Source organism: Dermacentor andersoni, chromosome 1, assembly GCF_023375885.2.
Source record: "Dermacentor andersoni chromosome 1, qqDerAnde1_hic_scaffold, whole genome shotgun sequence".
Classification (NCBI taxonomy): Eukaryota; Metazoa; Arthropoda; class Arachnida; order Ixodida; family Ixodidae; genus Dermacentor; species Dermacentor andersoni.
This window is the reverse complement of record NC_092814.1, coordinates 148,826,859-148,848,029: the sequence shown is the minus strand read 5'-3', so window position 1 is coordinate 148,848,029 and position 21,171 is coordinate 148,826,859. Positions and strand designations below refer to the sequence as shown.

At 50.3% G+C, this 21,171-nt stretch overlaps 1 protein-coding gene across 3 annotated transcripts in view; it reads right to left on the bottom strand.

Moving 5' to 3' along the window:
- Rhp (GTP-Rho-binding protein rhophilin) overlaps positions 1 to 21,171 on the bottom strand; it is a 197,150-nt gene that overhangs the window by 74,495 nt on the left and 101,484 nt on the right. The window contains exon 1 of one of the 3 annotated variants that reach the window (XM_050192347.2): positions 3,846 to 3,950. The exons of the other annotated variants lie outside the window; for them this stretch is intronic. Coding sequence (XP_050048304.1) covers positions 3,846 to 3,857 — 12 coding nt within the window. The 5' untranslated portion in view covers positions 3,858 to 3,950. Of the gene's footprint in view, positions 1 to 3,845; positions 3,951 to 21,171 lie in introns of those variants that run through there. 3 annotated transcript variants of the gene reach the window in all.

Here is a 21,171-nt window from a genome sequence, read left to right as displayed (position 1 = left end):
AGGCACAACAGTTTCCACGACAAACCAGTACAGTTGTGCTAATGCTTCCCTGGGGATGCATATGACCAAAACAGCGGGTGAGTTGAAATAGAATACAGCGCTTGATTCATTGGAGCGAACCACGGACACAAATCAACCGACAAACACTGCCCGCGAAGAGACAATTTTATTTTGATTCAGCAATCACATGTCTCAAACATATGTGCCCCGCTACACCTAATACAGAAGATCAATAACTTGTAGATGTATGCATACCTCATAATCAGACGGTGGTTTTGACACGTAAAACCCCAGAATTTTTAAACAGAGGCACAAATTGACACACATACCCGGAGAAGGACACAAAAGGACGAGCGCCACCGCTACCAACTGTTTCCATTATGCCCTCAAAGGTCACCTATGAATTGCACACAATATACATCGAAGACATGCGCAGGACTTGTGAGACAACAGGGGAATACCGAGAAGAAAAAAAAAGAACAGGGAAATGTTTTTGTTTTCCATGTCACAAGTTCTAACAACGCGCTTTCTGACCGGTACAAGGATACGAATGGGTCACTGACGCCTTTATCTCCCGTTTTCCTTTATGTAGTAGGCTCCCAAAATTTCCCTCGCATGCGTGTGCTGGCTTTTTGCCGTTATTTCTGTGTGAGATGCGCCGCTCACATCTGCAATAGTCACAATGCGCGGACAAGTGTGCGCGCGCATTGCGGACAATGTGTGTCAATTTGCGTCCCTCTTCTAATAGCCGTGTTTCACCAACTACAGCCCAACAAGACGTACTCCCAATCATCTAGCAAGAAGCATTTGAACGCGTTGCGTAGACGATCCGTCTTACTGGCACTCAAAAGCCTCCGCTGTGCTGCTCCTTCCCTGCAAGCCTTTCGCCGATTCTCCACCATGATGCGGCGTTTATCCAGCAACTGATAAACTCGGAGGTTTTCGCTCGGCTTGCATTTGACTTCGTGTAGGTATATTTTGCATGCTCACAAGACAAGTAACACAGAACCCGGACTAATATTTCCTGAGCTAACCGCAGTGTCGTTAAACACGAGCGGAGGGCGTACCTTTTTTTTAGTGGAATGTGCTGTGGTTTTGAGGCGCCGCCTTTCGTAGTTGATGGAAGCGCGAATGTCCGGTTTTTGACGAAATAGTAACTGCCTAGGTGTCCTCATTTTTTTTTTCTTTTCGACCACGTTTTAACGTTAGAAAAATATATTTTGGTGTTTAACGAGCCAAAACCACAATCCGATTATGAGGCCGCATTCCGATGAGGGCGAAATGCAAAATCGCACGTGTGCTTAGATTTATTCACGTTAAAGCATCCAAGGTTGTCAAAATTAAATTCAGGTGTTTTACGCGCCAGAACAACAACCTGATTTTTTTACCCATGAATCTGTGACGTCACAATGACGTACTGGCACTGAGGTTTCGGCGCGAAATTCATAAAGAGAAGCCTTCATTTTCTGCCTTAATAACGAGCCTTTTTTTTTTTTTTCAAATGAAAGAAACGACAGTTTGCCCATCTAAACATACTTACTGTTCATTTTAGTGTCCTTTTAACGTCGATCCCAGCGTCTCAAGATGTCTCCCCTTCATGCTCATGTTCCCAGAAACGTTGCGGTATATGTCGTCTACCGTAAGAACTAACAAAAAAGTGATACGACTGCAGTTTCGCTGGAAAGAACAGTATATTTAGAGGACTACGCTTTCAGTTGTGCCATTATGAATGAGACATTTAGCCGATCGAAAAAAAAAATCTGCCCACGACGTCATCCAGAAGCGCCTCTTGGTGGCAGAGAATTCGCTACAGACAGCGCAAAAAGTGCTTCAAAACCGGACAGGCACACTATCTGCGAATGCGGTCAGCGACTCCGGGCATCTCTGCCCTAGCGGCGTACGAAACAAAGGAGAAGCGCCGAAGAAAGTCACCGGGAGGGCGAAGACCATCCAGGAAGGTGGGGAAGGAGGTGGCCCCTCCTCGTGCTGCACCAGATGTGGCAGCGGGCGGCGAACACGTGGCCAACCACCACAACCGGGCGCGCCGGTCACGTGGCAAGGGCAGCCACGTTCTGCAGCCGCCTGACATAACGTCCGGCTATTCCATCCTGCCCTTTGCGGGGGTGAGGGAGAAGCCAGGCATGCCGGCCCGCCGCCGTAGGCATGCGGTCAGTAGGCAAGGCTTCGGATAGGTAGAGGTGCTCAGGCGGACCCTTACTTCTCCCCCACCTCCACTGCTTTCCGAGGTCGCCCGAGCAGGTCACGAATTCCTACTTTTGTTTACAAACAAGGACAGCGCTACAAAAGCGCCTAGCTGCCCATAGCTGGCCACTAGCTCCCCCATCCCGCTCCCCTTACACAAACAGCGACAAGGGAGAGAGGGGGGGGGGGGCACTCTTACTCGAAAATGCCGCCGAAGTCTTTTCTTTGACTCCCCGGTTTCTCTCAAGTTTGGTTCCAGCTGCCGGTCACCGTGCAAAACTTGAGAACTCTCTGCACAAATATGCGAGGCGAGATTCGAGAAATAGATGCACGCCGAGAATTGCACCGAGCACGACGTCGTATTGCACCAACTTTTGGGGGACTTCACAGCTTAATTCACCAACAGACGAGAGCTGTCCCTTCGGCTTCATGCAAAAGTAGCGTAATATTACAGCACATTAGGAACAGCACGACAAGCAAAAGAAGAACAGAGTGTCCTGTGTAGAGCTATTTAAATATCTGCCGTTTAGCAAGACGTACCGACTAACCTAACTGAACACGCAAATAACAATCTACGCACTCAGCTATGTTGAAAATGCCAGTAACTGCCGGGATTCAGTATCAAGAGCCAGCGCACAAACATCTCAGTAAGCGACGCTACGTATGTGTAGCAAATTTAGTCAATGAAGTACGATCTGTGATCACTGATCCACTGGTACGGATTTACTGCTTCAGTAGTGTAAACGAACGCGAAATGGCTGAAACAGGAAACTTGAACACAAATAACGCAACAATATGAAACGCAGTGTTTCCGTCAATGAAGGCCTGTGTACGCAACCGGAAAATCGCAGCGACCATAAACGCTCTATTTGTGGATCAAGCGAGCACAACAATGCCGCACTGCAAACAGGGAGACACGAACCCATAAAACGTCACCAGCATCTGACCAGATCGCAAGGATACGAAAGACCAGGTTTAAAAGCAAACAAAAATGGGACAGTCACACAACCGCCGTGCGATAAGGTCGATCGTCGCAGGTGAACGGACGGGCGAACGAGCTACGAAATCGCGCGAGAGTGACGTCACATGATCATTTCCCGGTTCGTCCGCAGTCGAGCACGAGCAGCGAAACTCGCTGGCCGGCACGCTCTGCGGTCGACGGACGGGTTTCAACAGCCACGTGACATACTTGAAAGCGTCTCGAGAAATGGTGAAACGCGCCGATCGTGGTATCTCTGCGTAAGCCGCGAGACCGGATGAACTCCTGTCGAATCGACGATAGCCCCCTAATCCGCGACGTGACTTCAGCACGAGCAATGTGCGAACGCCGGCACGGCATCACCACGGCACCTTGGACTTCCGAAGTCGCGCCGAACAGCTGCGTGCGAGTACCTCAGTAACTCGCTGATGCACAACATGAGTTCCCTCACTTTCGCACCAGAGAGGGTATCGAAACTGTTCTGCGACAGCCAAAACACCACGTTGCCACAAAATGTAAACAGAGCAACATGCCGTCTGGAATGCACGGCAACGAGGCGTCCCAAGAGAGGCGCGCTGTTACACTGCGATCCGTGCGATCACGTCCGCTGAAAAAAGAACTCGTTCAGACCGACGAATAGAAGCGAGAGTGGGGATGTACTCACATCTTCAGCCATGGAATCCGCCGAAGGCAGCGGCCAGAGAACATGCACGATTAGTCGCACACAGCGGCATGAGTACCGCAGAGGGCGGAATACCGAAGAAGCGACGGTGGCGCCATCGCTTGCGCCTGGCGGTGACAGCTACAACTATAGCGCCCTCTGCGGCCCCGCTCTGTGGCGTCGGCTCGCCGCTGCGCTTCCCCCAGTCGCTCGGTCGCCCTCCTCCTCCCTGCGCGGGGCGCGGCGCGTGCTATGCAGCCCCCTCCCCCCCCCGCGAGCTCTCTTGCTCTCGGTTCACCTCACGTGCCTGTTCACCAATTCAAATGGAGCTGGGCGTAACGTATGCATCAAGTCAAATCAAGCACGCAGATACGTGCGCAATATCAGTGTGCAAATAAACAACAAACGAACGCAAGCAGCATGAAGTTTTTAACGCCACAAAAGGGCGGCAGGGGTCATATCTTTTTTTTAGCTTTCCGGCTTATGATGACAGCAAAGTGACAACACCTCAGAGGGTGGCACAAAAGAGGAAAATTTATTAACCATAAACACGCCAATAAAAAACTCAATTGCCAACACAAACATGTGGAGCGCGATGACAAATCAAGATTGAATGAAAGTGCAGCGCGGTGAAAGAAATCGGACAATGAAAAAAAAACAGCAAAAACACAAAAGCAGTACATAATGAAGCTCAGCGCTAGCCAAGGGACAGCAAGTATGTACTGAGATGCTTATTGAAAGAATGGGCTTATATGTTTTTTTCTGGACCAATGACATACTTGTGACTCGAAACCCGCCGTGGTTGCTCAGTGGCTATGGTGTAAGGCTGCTGAGCACAAGGTCGCGGGATCGAATCCCGGCCACGGCGGCCGCATTTCGATGGGGGCGAAAACACCCGTGTACTTAGATTTAGGTACACGTTAAGGAACCCCAGGTGGTCGAAATTTCCGGAGTCCTCCACTACGGCGTGCCTCATAATCAGAAAGCGGTTTTAGCACGTAAAACCCAACATTTTTTTTTTTTTAATTGTGACTCGAAGATCACAAGACTGGAAGATAAGTGGGTAGGACGATTCGCTTCGGTACCGCGGCTATACGCAATCCACCCATTCTTGCAATCGCAAGTTCGGCGCGTCCAAGCCATGTGTTCGCACACTGCTTGTACGACTCATGTCAGCTTTTGACACAGGCTGTCTTAGGTGAAAGTCATGAAAGCACTCCCAAGCATATTTCTGCCAGACATTCTTTGATGCAATAATAGTGGGTCTCTTAAGAGCGAATCCTCTAGGGCGCTTCCTTCTCCTTATTTTTCTTTGGAAAAGCTCCCGGAAAGTGTCCGTTGAAAACCACAAACTCCATTCCTTTGTTGCTGTCTCTGAATAAAAAAGAATTAACAAAGCTCAGTTGTGTTGTACCCCGCAGGCCGTGTGCATCGGTGCGCGCATTCCACGAGCTCCGCAAGCAGCCCATTTACTGCGCCCTCACTTGCAAAGAACCAGGGATGCAAGCGGACCTGGAGGAGTTCGTACGACAGGAGAACGTCGAGCGAATCAACGCTACGGCGGTCGAGCTCTGCTTACAGCTCTCAGGACGGCATTGTAGGCGCTTGAGTTACTAAGACGAATCTCGACAATAGACAAGGATCCTTGCGCTGTTTTGGCTCGTAATGAAAGGTGGTACACGACGCGACAAGGAGACCGAGCGTCACGAATGGCGGATTTGAATTTACAGCGTTACTGGGCCGCGTCGTCGCTAACGCTGGCATGGCAAGAACGAAATGCATGCGTACCAACAACACTGCCGTTTCTAGTTTTCAAAAAACGACTTTCTAAACCGCAGAAAACACAGATACTAGAACTGCAGAACCAACGGTTTACAACGCGAAAGTGCGCGCTCACCCACGCTGACATCGCTAAATGAAAATCCCAATGTTTCATATCGCATTTCACGCGTAAGCAAGAGAATCTGCGCCACTCCGTCGTAAGCTTTTACCCATATAGGTTTGCCCCAAATTCACATGAACACGCGTACGAGCGCGCACGACAGCGACGCCAGAGATATTCTTCTCAAAGCAAAATGAGTCCGTTTCAGACACTCGTGATGTACGGCTGTGTGCGGGCACACCAGGCACAATCGCTTTGCGGCATGCATATTGCACAGAATACATTGCTTTGGCTACCACCGCCGCCAATCGGTGTTTCCGCAGTCTGTATGGTCCACGAGTTATTCAATCTGCCGCTCTTACAAGTGATGGAGCAAACGACGGAATGGTTTGCGACAGCGCGCGGAGACTGACGTCTCCCGTGACTTGCATCGATCGGTTGCCGCCGAGCAACGCGCAGTCGCCAACTCCAACGAACAAATCGCACTTTGTACTTGCAAATACGCTATCGGCATTTCGGTCGCCGTTTTGTAAACACCGTGTGCCGCTACATCGAAAAGCGAGTCGGCGAAATGGAAGTTACGTCACCGCTGTGCAGTCGCGGAGTTTGCGCTTGGCATCGCGCTTGTACCTACATGTTCGAGTAAGAGGTCAGCTTTATACTAGCAGCCGTATGCTAAGCACCATTGTCCCAGAGCTTAAGAGACAGCGCATTGCGTCCGCAACAAGGATGAAAAGGCAGGCATGCACGGTGTTTATGTATAACGTCTAATTTACATAAACAGTGACAAATCGCTGAAGGCCAGCGGCTACGACTTCCGCGAATGCAAAACCGCCTGTGCACTGAGTTCTCGGTACTTGTTAAAGAACCTCATGTAGCCGAAACCAATATGAAGTATCTATCCGTTCGCTAAATCATGGCTCAGTCTGTAAGTGTTGCTCTGAAGAGTTCGTTTGTGGAACTTTATTAAAAACCGCGATACGGTCTGAGCTTTAGCTTGCTGGTACGGCTTGGTGGCCCAAAAAGCGTCGCAAAACACGGCACAAGTTACACGAAAGCGCGGTTATAGGCCGGTGTGTAAATCTCACCAGTATACCAGCACCAGCTGTACGTAGTAGCCGTAAAACATCTCAATTAAAATTAGACGTTGCACGTGCTTTCAGCGCAAAGTGATGACCGTGATGGCGCAAGAAAAAACGCTTTGTCACGTTGTAACCGCTTTCAAGATGTCCGTCAACCCGATTAATCAAGACACAAAACATAGTGATTAGATAAACATGGGTTCAGAACAAGTATATGTCACAGTGCAACCATTTTCAGGTCTAGACAGCTTGCACGGCGCGCAGTCTTGATCACGCGTAAACTAAACGCTGCCAGGATGCACGCGGTTTCCTTGCATCAGCTGCTCACGTAAACACTAGACCAGTTATGCAGTGAAAGACGTCGGTCAGGCTTCTGAGCAGTTTCTCAACATAATGGCTTGCAGCCCCAGGGACACCGAGTTTCTTATTATTACGAAGGCGGCGACGCCGTGAGGCCTTGCAAGATGGACGTTGGTGCTTCAAGGGCGACTCCTCTGAAAGGCCGCGCTGTCCTGAACATGAGGAGCACGACAGAGTGAGAGAGAGAGAGAGAGAGAGAGATGTGGATAGACGCCAGTGCGGCGATGAGGAGGAATTTTTGAGCTATTTGCAGCGACTTGGTTGCCAAGTGCCGCGGGCGGAAGTTCGTTTCGCGATGATATCTGCCACATTTTATACAACTGCGAATTCTCAATGCGCACGGCGGTGCCGACTGCATGCACTGGGGCTCGTGTTGAGCCCAGAGCGATCCTTCGCCTTTGACAGACGCTGGATGTGGTGAGCTGTGAAGATATGGTGCGCACATAAATCCCGGTATACGGTGATAGATACGGCCAGCCGAGTGCCATGCTGCCGCAGCTTCATACAAGGAATCACCCGCCATCGCGCACACGTCCCTGAGCTTTTGTGCTAGATGGCGGAAATTGCTGACCTAACGACGTCGCACTGCGCACCATTGAGCCTCAAGCAACCTGTGCACGTGAGCACAAAAAGTGAGGGCGTGTAGTTTATCGGGTTCGCGTCCCCTAAAGTGGGCGTGCCGTTTGAAGGATGGCCCGAATGTCGACACGACTGCGCTGTTATTCACAGCGAGTTCATCGTCTTTCGTACTCTAGCGCGTCAAAGCACCCTTCGGGAAGCTTAACATCATTGGCCGGAGTGCGTCTTAGATTTCCGGACACCGAGCTGACAGCGAGAGTGGTGTCCGCGTGAGCAAATATTTCCCCTCCCCGTGCGTCGATTTGTACACTCGTTGTACAGGTTCAAGTGCAAACGGCTCACATGCAGACAAGAGGTTCCTCGCCCCAAGGTTTTCACTGACGCCTGAGGCCCGTATATGTAATGACTACACAAGCTAAGAGTAGCACGCAGGCATTTGGCTGCAGTGAAAGTAGCGCTTAGGCGTTGTAAAATAGACTAAACGAATCTGATCGTCTCCATTTTGTGCTGATGTACAGACAAGAGCGAAGCAGTAAATGCCAACACCGATAGCTAGCAAGTGAAATCCTCCGTTTGAATTCTCAATCAATGTTGTTCAACTCTTGAGTTCGCCGGTTGTGTTGGCGAAGCATTTAAGAAACGCAGGTTCTACATCATTCAGGCGCTACAGCTTCAAGGATGTGTACTAAAGAGCAGCTTGCTAGACAATCGAAAGCCGGGCTCGTTTACCTTGATTCCTTTACTATAGGGAGCGCCATATGACGGAAAACCATATGTCGCAGGTTTCATTCAGCTATACGGTAAACCACTTTCTTTTTTTAAATCCTTGGTTTAAGTTACGTGAAACACCCTGTATAAGTGCAAGTTCTGACAACTTATAAGAAAGCAGAGCTTAGCTATAGCGCAAAATAACAACATGGAGACTGGCGGGCTTGGATGTATCGCTATCTTTTTTTTTTTTTGTCTGAAGGTAATATCGATATTATTAGAATTTGCAGGGCCTTGAGTAAATGCACGTCTAGATCAGACTCAGAATTTCCGTGCCAGTCATGTTAAACATGTTGTAACATGATCTGTGGCGGCGCAGCTTACGTAAACTTTACGCGGAATGCTGTAAACTTTATCTTGACATAACTTTAGGCCTCATATTGTCATCATGTTGGGCATTACCAATGTTTGTGCCGTTTATCTCTGAAAGTGTGAATATGTGCCCCCCTTGAAAATGTTGCCGTGTTTAGAGCCTGTACATTCAGTGACAAGGTGGACCGAGAATCACTTTCCTTCGATGAAACTTTCCCGTCGAACCCCGCGTACGGTGGCAAACCGCGCGTGGAGCTGGAGCGCAGGGTGGTTGCGGGTGCGCCCGGCAGCACGCCCTCCCCAGTGCTGCTCTAGACGCCCGCACAGCGCACGTAGCCACCGCGCCCGGGCGGCGCGCGCCCACACATGCGTGGCAAAGACGTCCGCGCGCTCTGCGGGCAACCACGCCTGCTGCCGCCTCGAAGGCGGCCGCGGCGTTGCTGCCGCACGCTTGGCGCAGCTACGTGACGACGCATGTGCGCCACGCGGTACTACCGGTGCGTGCCCCCCCCCCCCCCCCCCCCCCCCCCCCACCGGAACAACAGCCGCGCCCTTCCACCACCGGAGCAGAAAGATGCGTGTGCGACGCGAACATGCACTTTCCCTGCGATTTGGTGCGCCAGCATGTGGCGGGGTCCAGTGGCGAAGCGAGGCATTCCTGTCTGCTCAACACAGATGATTGACGATGCTAATCGCAGTCGAGGAGCCACGCGCATGCATCGACACTGAGCACGCGGTCCGTGCCGCGCGAAGCGTGTCTGGAGAAGGGGCTCCTCGGTGCACGCCACGCGCTACGGCACACCGGGGTCCTGCCGTGGAGCGAACCATCGACAGCGCAGAAACACATCGAAGGGGAATCAATGTAGTTTCGACGATCCAAACTTCTTCGCTTATTGAATAAAACTCGCAACAAAACCAAACGCGGAAGTGTTCGATGTAAAATCCGCGCGGCTTCTTGCCGCTGATGTTGCGAAGAGAAACTTGGATGCCGGTCATGTCGCGGAGGTGAACTCGGCGCTCATCCTCCGTGTACTTGAGCAGTGATTTAGCGAAAAAAAACCTGGCCGTAAAACTGAAATCCGCGAGCTTTCCCTCGCCACCTTCTTACCGCCGAAATTGCCTGCTCTGAAAGAGCTTCAGTGAATATCAACGAGGCTTCTCCGATTTGCACCTACTGAGCGAACAGCGATTGGGTTGGCGTGAGGGCGACGACCCGATAAACAGAAAGCGAAGGCGGCGTCGCAAGTTGTGGCAGTCTCAACGCAAGATTCCTGTTTCAAACAACGGGTCACCTATATACTCTACATGACGATGTGTTAATTTAGCGTATTCTACCAGAAGGTGCGTCTTTCAGTGACGGCAAATTGGTAGACTTTGGCGAGGGGACGAGACAGCGGAGGGTTTCCCAGAACCACAGCGAAAGACGCCAGCGCCTGCATGGAGTGGCTGGTTTACCTTCTGACGAGCTTGGGCCATTGACCTTTCCCCGGTCATCAGTAAAACCTAGGTCTGATACGCGCTAGCTTCCCCCTTTCCAGGATCAGCTTGGGGGCGACGCATGTGCTTTGTGTCATCCTTCTCCTGAACGGAGGCGGTGTGCAGTGCCGATACGAACCACCGCACTGGTTGAATGGGACCTTACCCGTTTCCCTAGCGAGTGATCTAGGGAAGACGGAGGGTTTTAAGAGACATCCTCGGTGTGTAGAGGGTGCTCTTGCAGAACTATGTAGTAGCTCTGACATGTAGCTTCTGCGTGCTACGATGTACTGTGCGCCGTGCTCCTGCCAGTACGAGTATGACCTTTCCGGTAAATAAGTTCGCCCTTTTTCCGCCATGTAAAAAAACCATCTGTTCCGTTCCTCCAACCTCTCGACCTCGTACTCATCACTTAAGAAGCAACCCTCAGCAAGAAGGCACGGACGACGGCATGCGCCAGCTTAGCCTCCGGGTGATGCCCTGGTATGCGTGGGCCATATACCCGTTTCGATACGCATCGGCGGCGTAGGCTGGAGCGCCACCCTCGGTGTGACAGAAGACCGAGACCACGACTCACAAATGGTACAGCTCTTACGCTTCAGGGCCGCCAACATCCACACCTCCATCATCAGCAGCAGCAGCCTAAACGGTGGCTTTTTTTTTTTTTTTAATCCACAGCAGCAAAAAGGCTTTTATCGTTGCTACCTGCCCCGCGTCAACCGAACCTACTGCCTCATGCCTGAAAATTTCTGGTCTCATAGCTATAGACTTAATGCTCCACCGCTCTCTACATTTCATTGGCCTTGGAACCCACTGTATATTGCTCTACAAAAGACCAACTCTTACCTATTGTACCCAGATTGCATGACTAACCGAACTCCAATACCCCATCTCACAAACGCCGCGCAGTATGCTGAAAGCTATGGGTCGCGTCCGCCAACGAGGAAAGAACCAGACTGACTGACACGCGAGCCCCAGTCTTCGCGGTATATACTGTAAGGAGTTATAATACAGCGAAGAATGTCATGCATAGAATATCATTACCTCGTGTTCGCTCGGAAGTTCATGTACTGTCTTCTTTCTTTCTCATCTTTACGCCTTTACCTTTCCGTTGCCTGTCGCGCGGTCCTAAGCTTCTTTTCAAGTTTCTTTGTACGTATAGGCTTCTTTACGCCACCCTTCCCAGGATTATAGAGGTATACGTGAAAAAGACGGCTCGTGAGAGCTCTGACTGTTATAGTTAGAGTGCTATAGGTGGAAACTACGCATAGTTTCCACCTATAGCTTATATAGCATAGTTTCCACCTATAGTTTCACTTAAAGCAATGTCAACATCAGTGCAATAAGACGAGGAAGCAACAAAACGAGCACAAGTGTGCTAACGCCATCAACTTTGTCACCGTGCACACTTGTCTCCAGAGCAGCAGGCGAGCAATTATTGGTTATAGGTTGGTTGCTAGTAGACCGAGTACTCATATCAAGCCTCATTAAAAGGCCAGTTGCTGCTCGCCTCTGTTTTCACAAAACGTCAGCGATAAAATTCTTCGAACTGTTAAAACACACAAAACATATAGATGTTTCGCAGATGCCTCTGAATAATAATAATAATAATAATAATAATAATAATAATAATAATAATAATAATAATAATAATAATAATAATGTATTATTATTATTATTATTATTAAAGAGACGCTGCACGACTCGGGCATCCGCCTTTTTTATTTGCCTGCGCGTTTCCTTTTATTTTTCCTTTTATTTTCTAATCTGGGCAATCGGCTACACCTACGCCAGCACTGACCTCTTCTATTATAGACCCTGACAGTCCCGGACTGCTGTCCCGCATTCGATCTTCTCGAACAGCTTCGGAAGCTCTGCCACGGCCGCTCGATGAAAACACTGTGCGTTTTCATCGAGCGGCCGTGGCTCTGCCCACCAGTCCGAGAGCTGCAGAATCGCGTTCTTTTTTTCACAGACTCTAAGTCGCGGACTGTCCGCAGACTCTCGCAGCTGTCAGCAGATTTTTTTATATTTCTTTTGCTCGGATCAGCGCATGCGCACGCAGCTTGCAGACGAGGGCTGTTTGAAAAAGATACCCACAGCATCGGCCGCCATGTTACCGTTCCAGCGCGTTCCAGACGGCTATTGCGCAGTCAGCTATAGCGTCTGTTAGATCCGTGCTATGTGTGAAAAGCTATGAAAAGCTATGCTAGCTTTTCATAAGCCGTGCAATTGCTGCAGCTTTAGCCTTCGTGTTTTTAAATAGACAAGCACAGCGATCAGGCACGCATGCTTGAATTTTCTTGATGCGTTTCGCGAAATCGTTCATGCTTATTGCTATATGTGTAGTAAACAGGCGGATTCCGCCTGTCACGTGAGTGAAACTGGCGTGCGAGGAAGCATATGTCAAATTGCATGTGGCTGTTCGCCGGTAGCTGGGATGGTATACAACCGGAGCTTCGCCAATTATTGCTCACATATGTTGACACCTTCTGTTGCCAAGTTGTAGCGTTTGCTTTTTGACGTGCAGTATAAGTAGATGGTGCACACGTGCTCAGGCCGAGGCACGCGTCGAGCCTTTCGTTGACAGTCCCACGCGCTTTGTGAATATCAGCGGATGCTTTCTGCAAGAACAGCGACGTGGTACGAACACGATTTTGCTTACCTTCGTGTAGAAATTCCGCTTAAATTTTGATGGAAACGAGCTACCCTAATTACAGCGTTTAAGTGGTACAAAAAGCGAAAGCGCGACTTAATCTGTGCTTTGCAAACACATTCTATATATCCGCCCAGGCTGCGGTTCCATCACGCAAGCTGTGTCGCCGGTGTGGCCTCCCAGGCTTCACCATCTCGCAGACCACGCTAACGATTTCACTGAGTAGTCGGGCTATCTACGAGTAGCCAGAGCAGACAGACAACAGCCAGGTGGGTGACTTCCAGCCCCAGTGCTTTCGGGGGAAGCCTCGGACAATCCCCGACAACTGGATCACGTGACTGTGACGTGCCCTTCTGTCCTGGCTAGTCAGACCGAAAGCCGCAGACGGTTTGCGGACAGTCAGGGACTGCATAATCGGAGAAGCCCACTGACTCAAACCGTCTTGCGCTGGAAGTCTTACTGAGGCACGGCTCACAGTCATGAATTCTCACTGAACACCACGGGTGCCTTGTAACGCGCGCGAGTAGAGAGAGCGATAAAAATAACCGAAAAGTGTAATTTGCGGAAATTTAACGCCCACGGCGAAGCAAATGCAGTGAATACGTGCTCACCGGAACTAGACGCGGGTATGCAAGAGTGCGTGAGCGAGCGAAAGAGAGAAGAGCACGGTTTCAAGCGCCGTGACCTCATTGCTAAGGCATCCACTGAGATTTAGAGGTTCGAGAGATAAACCTTCCACAACGAGCATACGAGAGCAACAGCCGAACGCACTGGCGCGTGCATGAACGAGTTCATGCGCGCACGTCCAAAAAGCTGAAGGCGCGGGCTGACTGGAAGTTTTAAACACCCTTGCTCCCCACAGTGTGCTTCGTTACATATAGGGGTACTAAGATCAGAGAATGCGAGAGGCTTGCGTGTAGTTTGCGTATACGTAAACCGCTGGGTCCCAGCAAAATCCAAGCAGATCGTCTGTTATTGGGTACGGAAGCCGCTTGTGTCCCCTAATTTAAAACTCTCTGTTATGTTGCAAGCTTCGATTTGCACCTGACGAAGGAAAATAACTTCCTACTAATCTCTGTGGCGGTGCGAGTCAGAAACCCTGCAGCTCGTAGTAACATATATCTCACGATCACGCTCGGAACGCGTGCCCCATGTGCAGTGCGGCGAGCTGATGACATACATTACAGTAAATACTACAGTACAGACGTCCATAAGGTCTGGGCGGAGCTGCGAATCAAGAAAAGCGATATTGTCGCGTTTCTGTTCGGTTAAAAATGCTCGCGAGCAGCGGCAGCCACAAGTACACGCGAGTTACTCACCCCTAAACACCGCGAAAAAATAATAATAAAACCACATCTGCCGCTATTTAATTGCTCTGCAGTTCGGGGCTCGAGTGATTGATCAAAGTGACGGCATATGGTGCCATCGGTAAAAAGAAGTAACAGTGACTCTGGAGCAAAAAAAAGAAAAAGAAACTTATCCGAAAGAGCGATGATGCAGATGGTCACGCTTACGCCTGGCCACGCTTGGTTGGCGCCACATGCGCATACGTGAAACTTTGCCGAGTGTGCGTTTTCCCGCGCTGGCCCGGACGCAAACATCTAATCGAAACCCTGATCGGAATGCGCAATGCCGTCACCGCTGACGCACGCTACATGGTGGTGGTACCGTCACCCTCATATTCAGCCGGCGCACGTGCTACTCTCGCACGATGCCAGCCTGTGCTTCGCATCGGGAGCCCCCCGTCCATCACGAGAAACGTACACTCGGCCGGAGGCAGCATGAGTCACGGGTCTAAATCGCGCTGCGGCCGCGGCGTTTCACAAGCGAACCTGGGCCAGATGTTGTTTTTCCTGTGCTCGGCGTAGTGCACTGAGAACAGGATAAACGAAAAGAAAAAGTAGCACTGAGGGAGAGGTCATTCCCGCGAGATTTATCACGCGCCCGGATACGCGCGCGTGCTGTTTGCATGCGCTGCCGCAATAACGCTACCGACACGCTGTTCAAACCAGTGAGCAGGCACGCACAACTTCTCTGAGACGCGCAGCTAGGCTTTAACCACTGGTTGCCTCGCCCCAGAGCACCTTCAATAGCGCACGCATGTCTCGCCAGCTTGAAATCTCGGAGCGCAGCGTCTCGCCGTAACGAAATGGGCGCTGCTATATGCTTCTATATGCCGCAGCTCCGACTTTGGGTCCTCCAAACTCTTATAAAGTTATCTCAACGATACAGCCATTTTATGGTAAAGTTTAGAAGCTACCAGAGGTAATAAATTCGGCTTGCTAATATATTTCTACAGTTTTCTATAAAGACACCAGTTTTGCATAGACACCAGTGCAGTTTGCAGATTACCGTTGGCAGAGTGCAGTTAGACGAGTGCAGTTTTGCAGAGACAGCATCTGCGCGTGAGCCGCAGAGATGGCGTTTTGTGGCGGTTGATCGCAGAAAGTACTTCATGAACGATGCACTTATATTTTATTTTTTACAGCGAAGCTGCACATGACTCGGATCACGGGATTTCTTCGTATTCATCGACAGAACGGTCGACAGAAAATGATTCCGCGAATTGAAGCGAGAAGCGCCTATCTCCAATAGAATTACGCATGTAAGACACACCCCAGCATTCATTTCAATAAGGAAACGCACTAAACAAGTGTCAAAAGCCCATGATAGATTAAGGCGCGTTCGAACAATGCGAAGCACTCAGCGTTCGCAGTTTCCCTGTAAAGATTACGGTTGCATAAGCTGCACTTGCCGGGAAGCGGCAACTGTAGCATACGAAGCAGGGAGTGACATCCTTACACTTTCATGTGAGAAATAACAACCCGCGTAAAGCAACTGATTTAATTTGTGTTGTGATAGCGCTGTGGAAAGGCCACGCATAGGACTCCCGAAGAGCCGCGTGAACACGATAAGCGGCGACGGGAACATCAACCTCAACATGCACAACGGCGTCGTGCTCAGGTTAGGCAGGCCGCAGCGGTTGCTGCCCAAAGTAAGCCACGCATATTTCGGACGCCTGAAGAGCAGCACAAATACGATGAGCGACGAAGGGAACAGCAACGTCAATCATTTCCTGTAGTGCATTGCTCAATCGTTCAAGGCTATGTCACATTAGCCTATCGAATCAGGTGATACTACAGCTTCGCTGGCCAACCACCTTCGCAAAGCGTGAATTGCGAGTCCTTTTCTTATTTCTTTTTTTTTTTTTTTTTTTTTTTGTCATAGTAGAACGGAGCGTAGGTAATGGTGGCACCGATATCGAGGCCCCCTGTACAGAATCGCAGTATGCAAAAAAGCTTCGGCGACTATACCCTAGACAGAAGTTGCACGTATCTGCCATGCGAATACTCAATGTTCTGACCACGTATATACCTAGCGATATTTATATCATTTCGATTTTCTCTCTTTCTCACCTTACATGAGCACATTCACGCATCCAGATTATGTCGTCGCCGCCAGGCATTAACTACACATGCGCGTCCCATGAAGTAACAGTGGTGCTTGAAGAACGGCATGACGCACCGAGTGAGACTCCAGGGGAAACGCAGGGTCAGCTCATGTATGTATTGTGGAGGAAAGCAGGCGCAAAAAGCCAGACGTCTTGCATGGCCCACATTAACTTAAAGCATACCATATGTATATACATATAGTGCTTCGTACATCATTCACAGTGAAACGACCAATGGGTAATACCGGAAACAAGGGTGCTCACGGTCAAGTACGTTCTAACGAGGAGCTGAAGTTGCGCGCTCGGCCTAACTTCGATACCAAACTGTCCCTTTGATTTAATCTAAATCTAGTGGGGGAAAGGTTCTTTAGCATTTATATTTCAAGGTGAATTTCTGGCCAGATGTTTACCCAGGCTTTTTAATACATAACAGTCGGAGCCAATATAATATACGTGACATCCGCGGACACAAGGCTCACGAGGAGCTCTGATGCGCGAAAGCCTTATTCCACATACGTCCAAACTGCTAAATACACATACAGAACAGAACGTGAAGAATAATGAGTGGAGGGAAGGAGAAACGTCCTCGCGAACTTCAGGACAGTTTTTTAAAACCGCGCCAGGAAACCTGTGTGTGCACGTGTATATAACTTTCTTGCTCTGTTTCCTCATGATGTTTTAAATTTAGGAAGTCCACGCGAAGTGACTTGAGGTTGATGGCTGGATAAGTTGTGACACTCAAACGACAGCTGTATTCGAGATATACGCTACCAGTTCTCGCTCCCTTAACTTGGAACGACGACAGGCAAAACGCGACAACAACCGCCTCATCAGCGCCTTTTCTACGTAGAGGAGGAGGCGTTGACCTCACGTAAGATTCCCGTCAGCCGTAAAGCGCGTGGCTCCATCTGCGGGGAAGTGCGAGAACTACACGGAGTAGCGGCACGTTTAGGACGGTTCTGGGACGTTCGGTTTCCACGGCGCCTCGTTTACATCCTCCGCCGCGCCCGAGAAGACGACCCTGGCCCTCGCGTGGCGGAGCGTGTCGACGTAGCAGCCGTACCACCCTAGTAGTACGCGAGAGAGGGCAGCACGCTGGGGAGCCCGCACCACCGGGTCCAGCGCGAGAAATGCCGCTCGTATTGCGGCCCTCTTTCTGAAGCCGAGAGGTCAGCGCTCCTAGTCCGTTGGCCAAATTCAAAGTTTACGCTAACGAAGCTCCAGATAAAACGCTACAGAAGTGATTCAGAAAGATTTTAAATAAGAAAAGAAAGCGAAAAGAAAAATAAAGCAGCACAACTACAGGTGCTTCTTGGCGAATCCATCTTCGGGGATATTTTCACTTCCGCGCAATCGTTTACATACAGGCTGTACTGATATCATGCACAGAACCGTGAAAAAAAAAAGAGAGAGAGAGAGAGAGACAGAGAGAGAGAGAGAGCTATGCGAATAAGATCAAGCGCGTGTTCGCAGTCCAGTTGAGAAACAGCCAGTATTCCCCGACATCTAATTAGTAATTATGTAATTAAAATTTATTGCCTAATTTTTACTTGTTGTTCTACTTGTCAAGATGTAAATGAAGTAGCTGTAGATAATCGCAAGATGCGTCAAAATCAGATGCTTCAACATTTCAGCAAGGTACACACCGCGTGTTCATTTTTTTCTGGCGGAGCCCGCGAAACATAAAAGGAATCATGCTACTACGCGCACGGGAGAGCAGCACCATCAATCAGTCTCCCGGTGGGAGATCAAGCTGTCCATCTCATGCTCACCGCTCAGGGAAGCGCGTTTCCTAGGTGTTATAGCACGCAACAATCGCCTGCATCAGTTGACTCGTCGTGCAAAGAACACGAATGCTGTTATCTTCGCCTCTCGACTTATTGGCAGCTCACATCCACGTTCATCGATAATCACCGGAGTCTCGTGACTCTCGTACTCGATGGTTTCACGAACTGCAGGACAGTGCTTCGTACCTTACGCAACTTGCTATACGTGCTGTTCTCCGAAAGCTAATGACGGCTCCCAAGAAATGCCATCACGGTACTCAAAAATTCCCTCCACGGAATCGAGTGGTCAGACAGACGCATTCTTGAACGACAGTGGACGCGAAAACCGCAAAATCCGCAGAAAATTTCACACTATGGTATTGCACCACTTCGTAATATTTATTAAATAAACGCTTAACGTTTCCTGGTCGGCTTACGTGGGCAAAGTTAAGATATTTACAGGACAACCCTATTGTTCCGCTTTCACAAATAGGTGCAAATTAGATTTGGCGAAGTATACCACCACGAGACGGCGCGTCTTTCGAATGGAGAGCACATCAGCGAGAGAAAAGAGAAGACGTGATAACGACAAAAACACACTTTCTTGAGTGCCCTGACGCAGGAAAAAAGAAGGAAAGGCACGGGAGGGGGCGCAATGGATAGATAAACTTCCTTCTCATAGACCGGGTTTCGGAGGTCCGCTATCAGAGAAAACTCCATACACGTCAGCGGATGAGGGGCTCTTGAGACGAGCGCGGCTCTGAGATGGATTCCTGCAGGTGACTCATCAGTGAATCGGCCAGCAAAGGGCAGAAGGTACCTCTGAGAAATTTCTGACGACCGGAATGCGAGGTCCTGTCACACATAGGGAAAGCGATCCCGCCTGTCCGAGTAGCCAAACTCGAAATTGTCAATGCAGGAGTATCAATAGAAGGACCGGCTGCATCGCTGAAGCAGTAGTGACAGGTGAAATAACGTTTCCCCTCGTATACAGAAAACCCAGAAGAAAAATAAGCAAAGCAACACTGAGTCATGCTCGAAACATCCCTCCAGCGCTATAGCTACCCGTAAGGGACAACATCATCAACGCCTCCAAATTTGCGGCAGCAGACACGCCGACTTTTACGGAAGTATTTCCTCCCAATCACTTATGCGAAAGTCGGGAGTAAAAACGGTTAGACGATGGGAGAGAGAGAGAGAGAGCAAATGATAAATGAAAGGAAGGGAAGTTAACCAGGACTGAGCCCGGTTGGCTACCCTGCACAGGGGAAAGGGAAAAGGGGAAGGAAAGATAAAAAGAAGAAGAGAAAGTCCACTGGGGCTTCCGCGAAATGAGGAAACAATGCTGTGCCGCTTACGCTTGGGCGTCGCATTCACCAAAGTATATAAGTTTTTGATTGGAATGGCTGATACCGCCGACTGCAATGCCTGCGGTGTCGAGGAAACTATAGAACATCTACTGTGCTACTTCCCATCTTTCGAAAACGAAAGGCATGACCTCTGTACAGCTCTCAATCAGCTAGATAGAACACCGTTCACCTTGAACAAGATCTTGGGACCATGGCCTCGCATATCGCAGCTACAGAAAGCCACAAAAGCGTTGCTGCGATTTTTGAAAGCTACCGGATTGAGTCACCGTCTGTGATCCGGACTGAGTGACCGAACGATATCCCCGTTGAGATGAAAATGGCCTACAAGTAGGCGCCCAAACTTTACCGCGCGGAACGCGTGCAGCAAAGTAGAACGTGGAGCAGTCAGACGGGCTTCCTGTGGCAGTCGAGAAACACCCATCGCTTCAACCCGGGCCGAAGGGCGTCGTCACGTGAACGTGTGCTATACCTCAATCTCTCACAACACTCTCGGTTGAACGTACGAGGGCAACGTTGTCTGTATCCTCACACTGGGACTGAGCAAGGTTTTCGCACAAGTGTCACGACCAGTAAATGTACCGAGGGACTCTCGTGTAACCGTCGCACTGACGGAGACGAGAGAGAATTTATTTGAAGAAAGACAGAGCGGTCAGCCTCAGCTAGTGCGCTGCTCTGCAAAGGGGAGGGAGAATTGGTGGCGACAAGGGGACCATCAGGACCATACGTGTGGTTATTGCCGAGGGGGGCATCGCCAGCCGCTGGTGGCTTCGCAAACGCGCAGGGTCCACCGTGCGTCCCGTGCTAGGGATTGTCAAAAATGGCACGGGACCCGTTCGTCGGTAAGTTGGGCTGGGCGTAGAGAGGGGCCTTCCACACATACACCCCGCCGTGTTCAATCACGTAAGTGGTCGCATCACTTACGAAGCCCAGAGCTCGGCGTCGGGCGGCGCACTATCGCCGGCACACACTGCGGTACCTGCTGAACGCGTATCGCAAGAGCGTTGTTTACAGACAAAGGTCGCGCGGCGGAAAGCACGCTCCTCGCGTTTTGTGTCAGTGAACTCGGGACCACATGCACGCCGCCAAAAATGCCCACCACTCGGTACCGTTGAAGGCGCGCGCTGCGAGATGGCGCCAGGCGACACAGCCGGGGCCCCATACCCCACCGCTGCAGCTCTTCTCAACGCGCGGCTTGGGGACGCCGCCGCGGGCTTGCAGGACTTCGAGCACGAGCAACTACTACTGCAGACACCGTGCAATGGTGGCAGCGGATGCTGCACAGTGAAGTGCTGGCGGACCAACTCGGGGCTGTCCAGAGGGCTCGTGTGACGGCAGAGGGGCTTGGCCTCTCTGTCCCAACGTGGGAGCGGCCCGCATCAGTCCCAGACTGATCCCTCAGGACCTAAATAAAGTTATTCATACCATACCGTGCAATCAATGCCGCTGCAGTGGCTTATGGTCGTGTCATGCTTGATAAAGCAGGCAGCGCATGCTGCAAACGCTCTTTTCAGCGAAGGTCAGTGAGGGAGAGAAGACTCGACATTGGTAACACAGATGCACTCGCGGAAAGAAAGCATTTAGTATTGTAACATCGCTTTGCCAATTTTCGATACGTATTTTACACAAA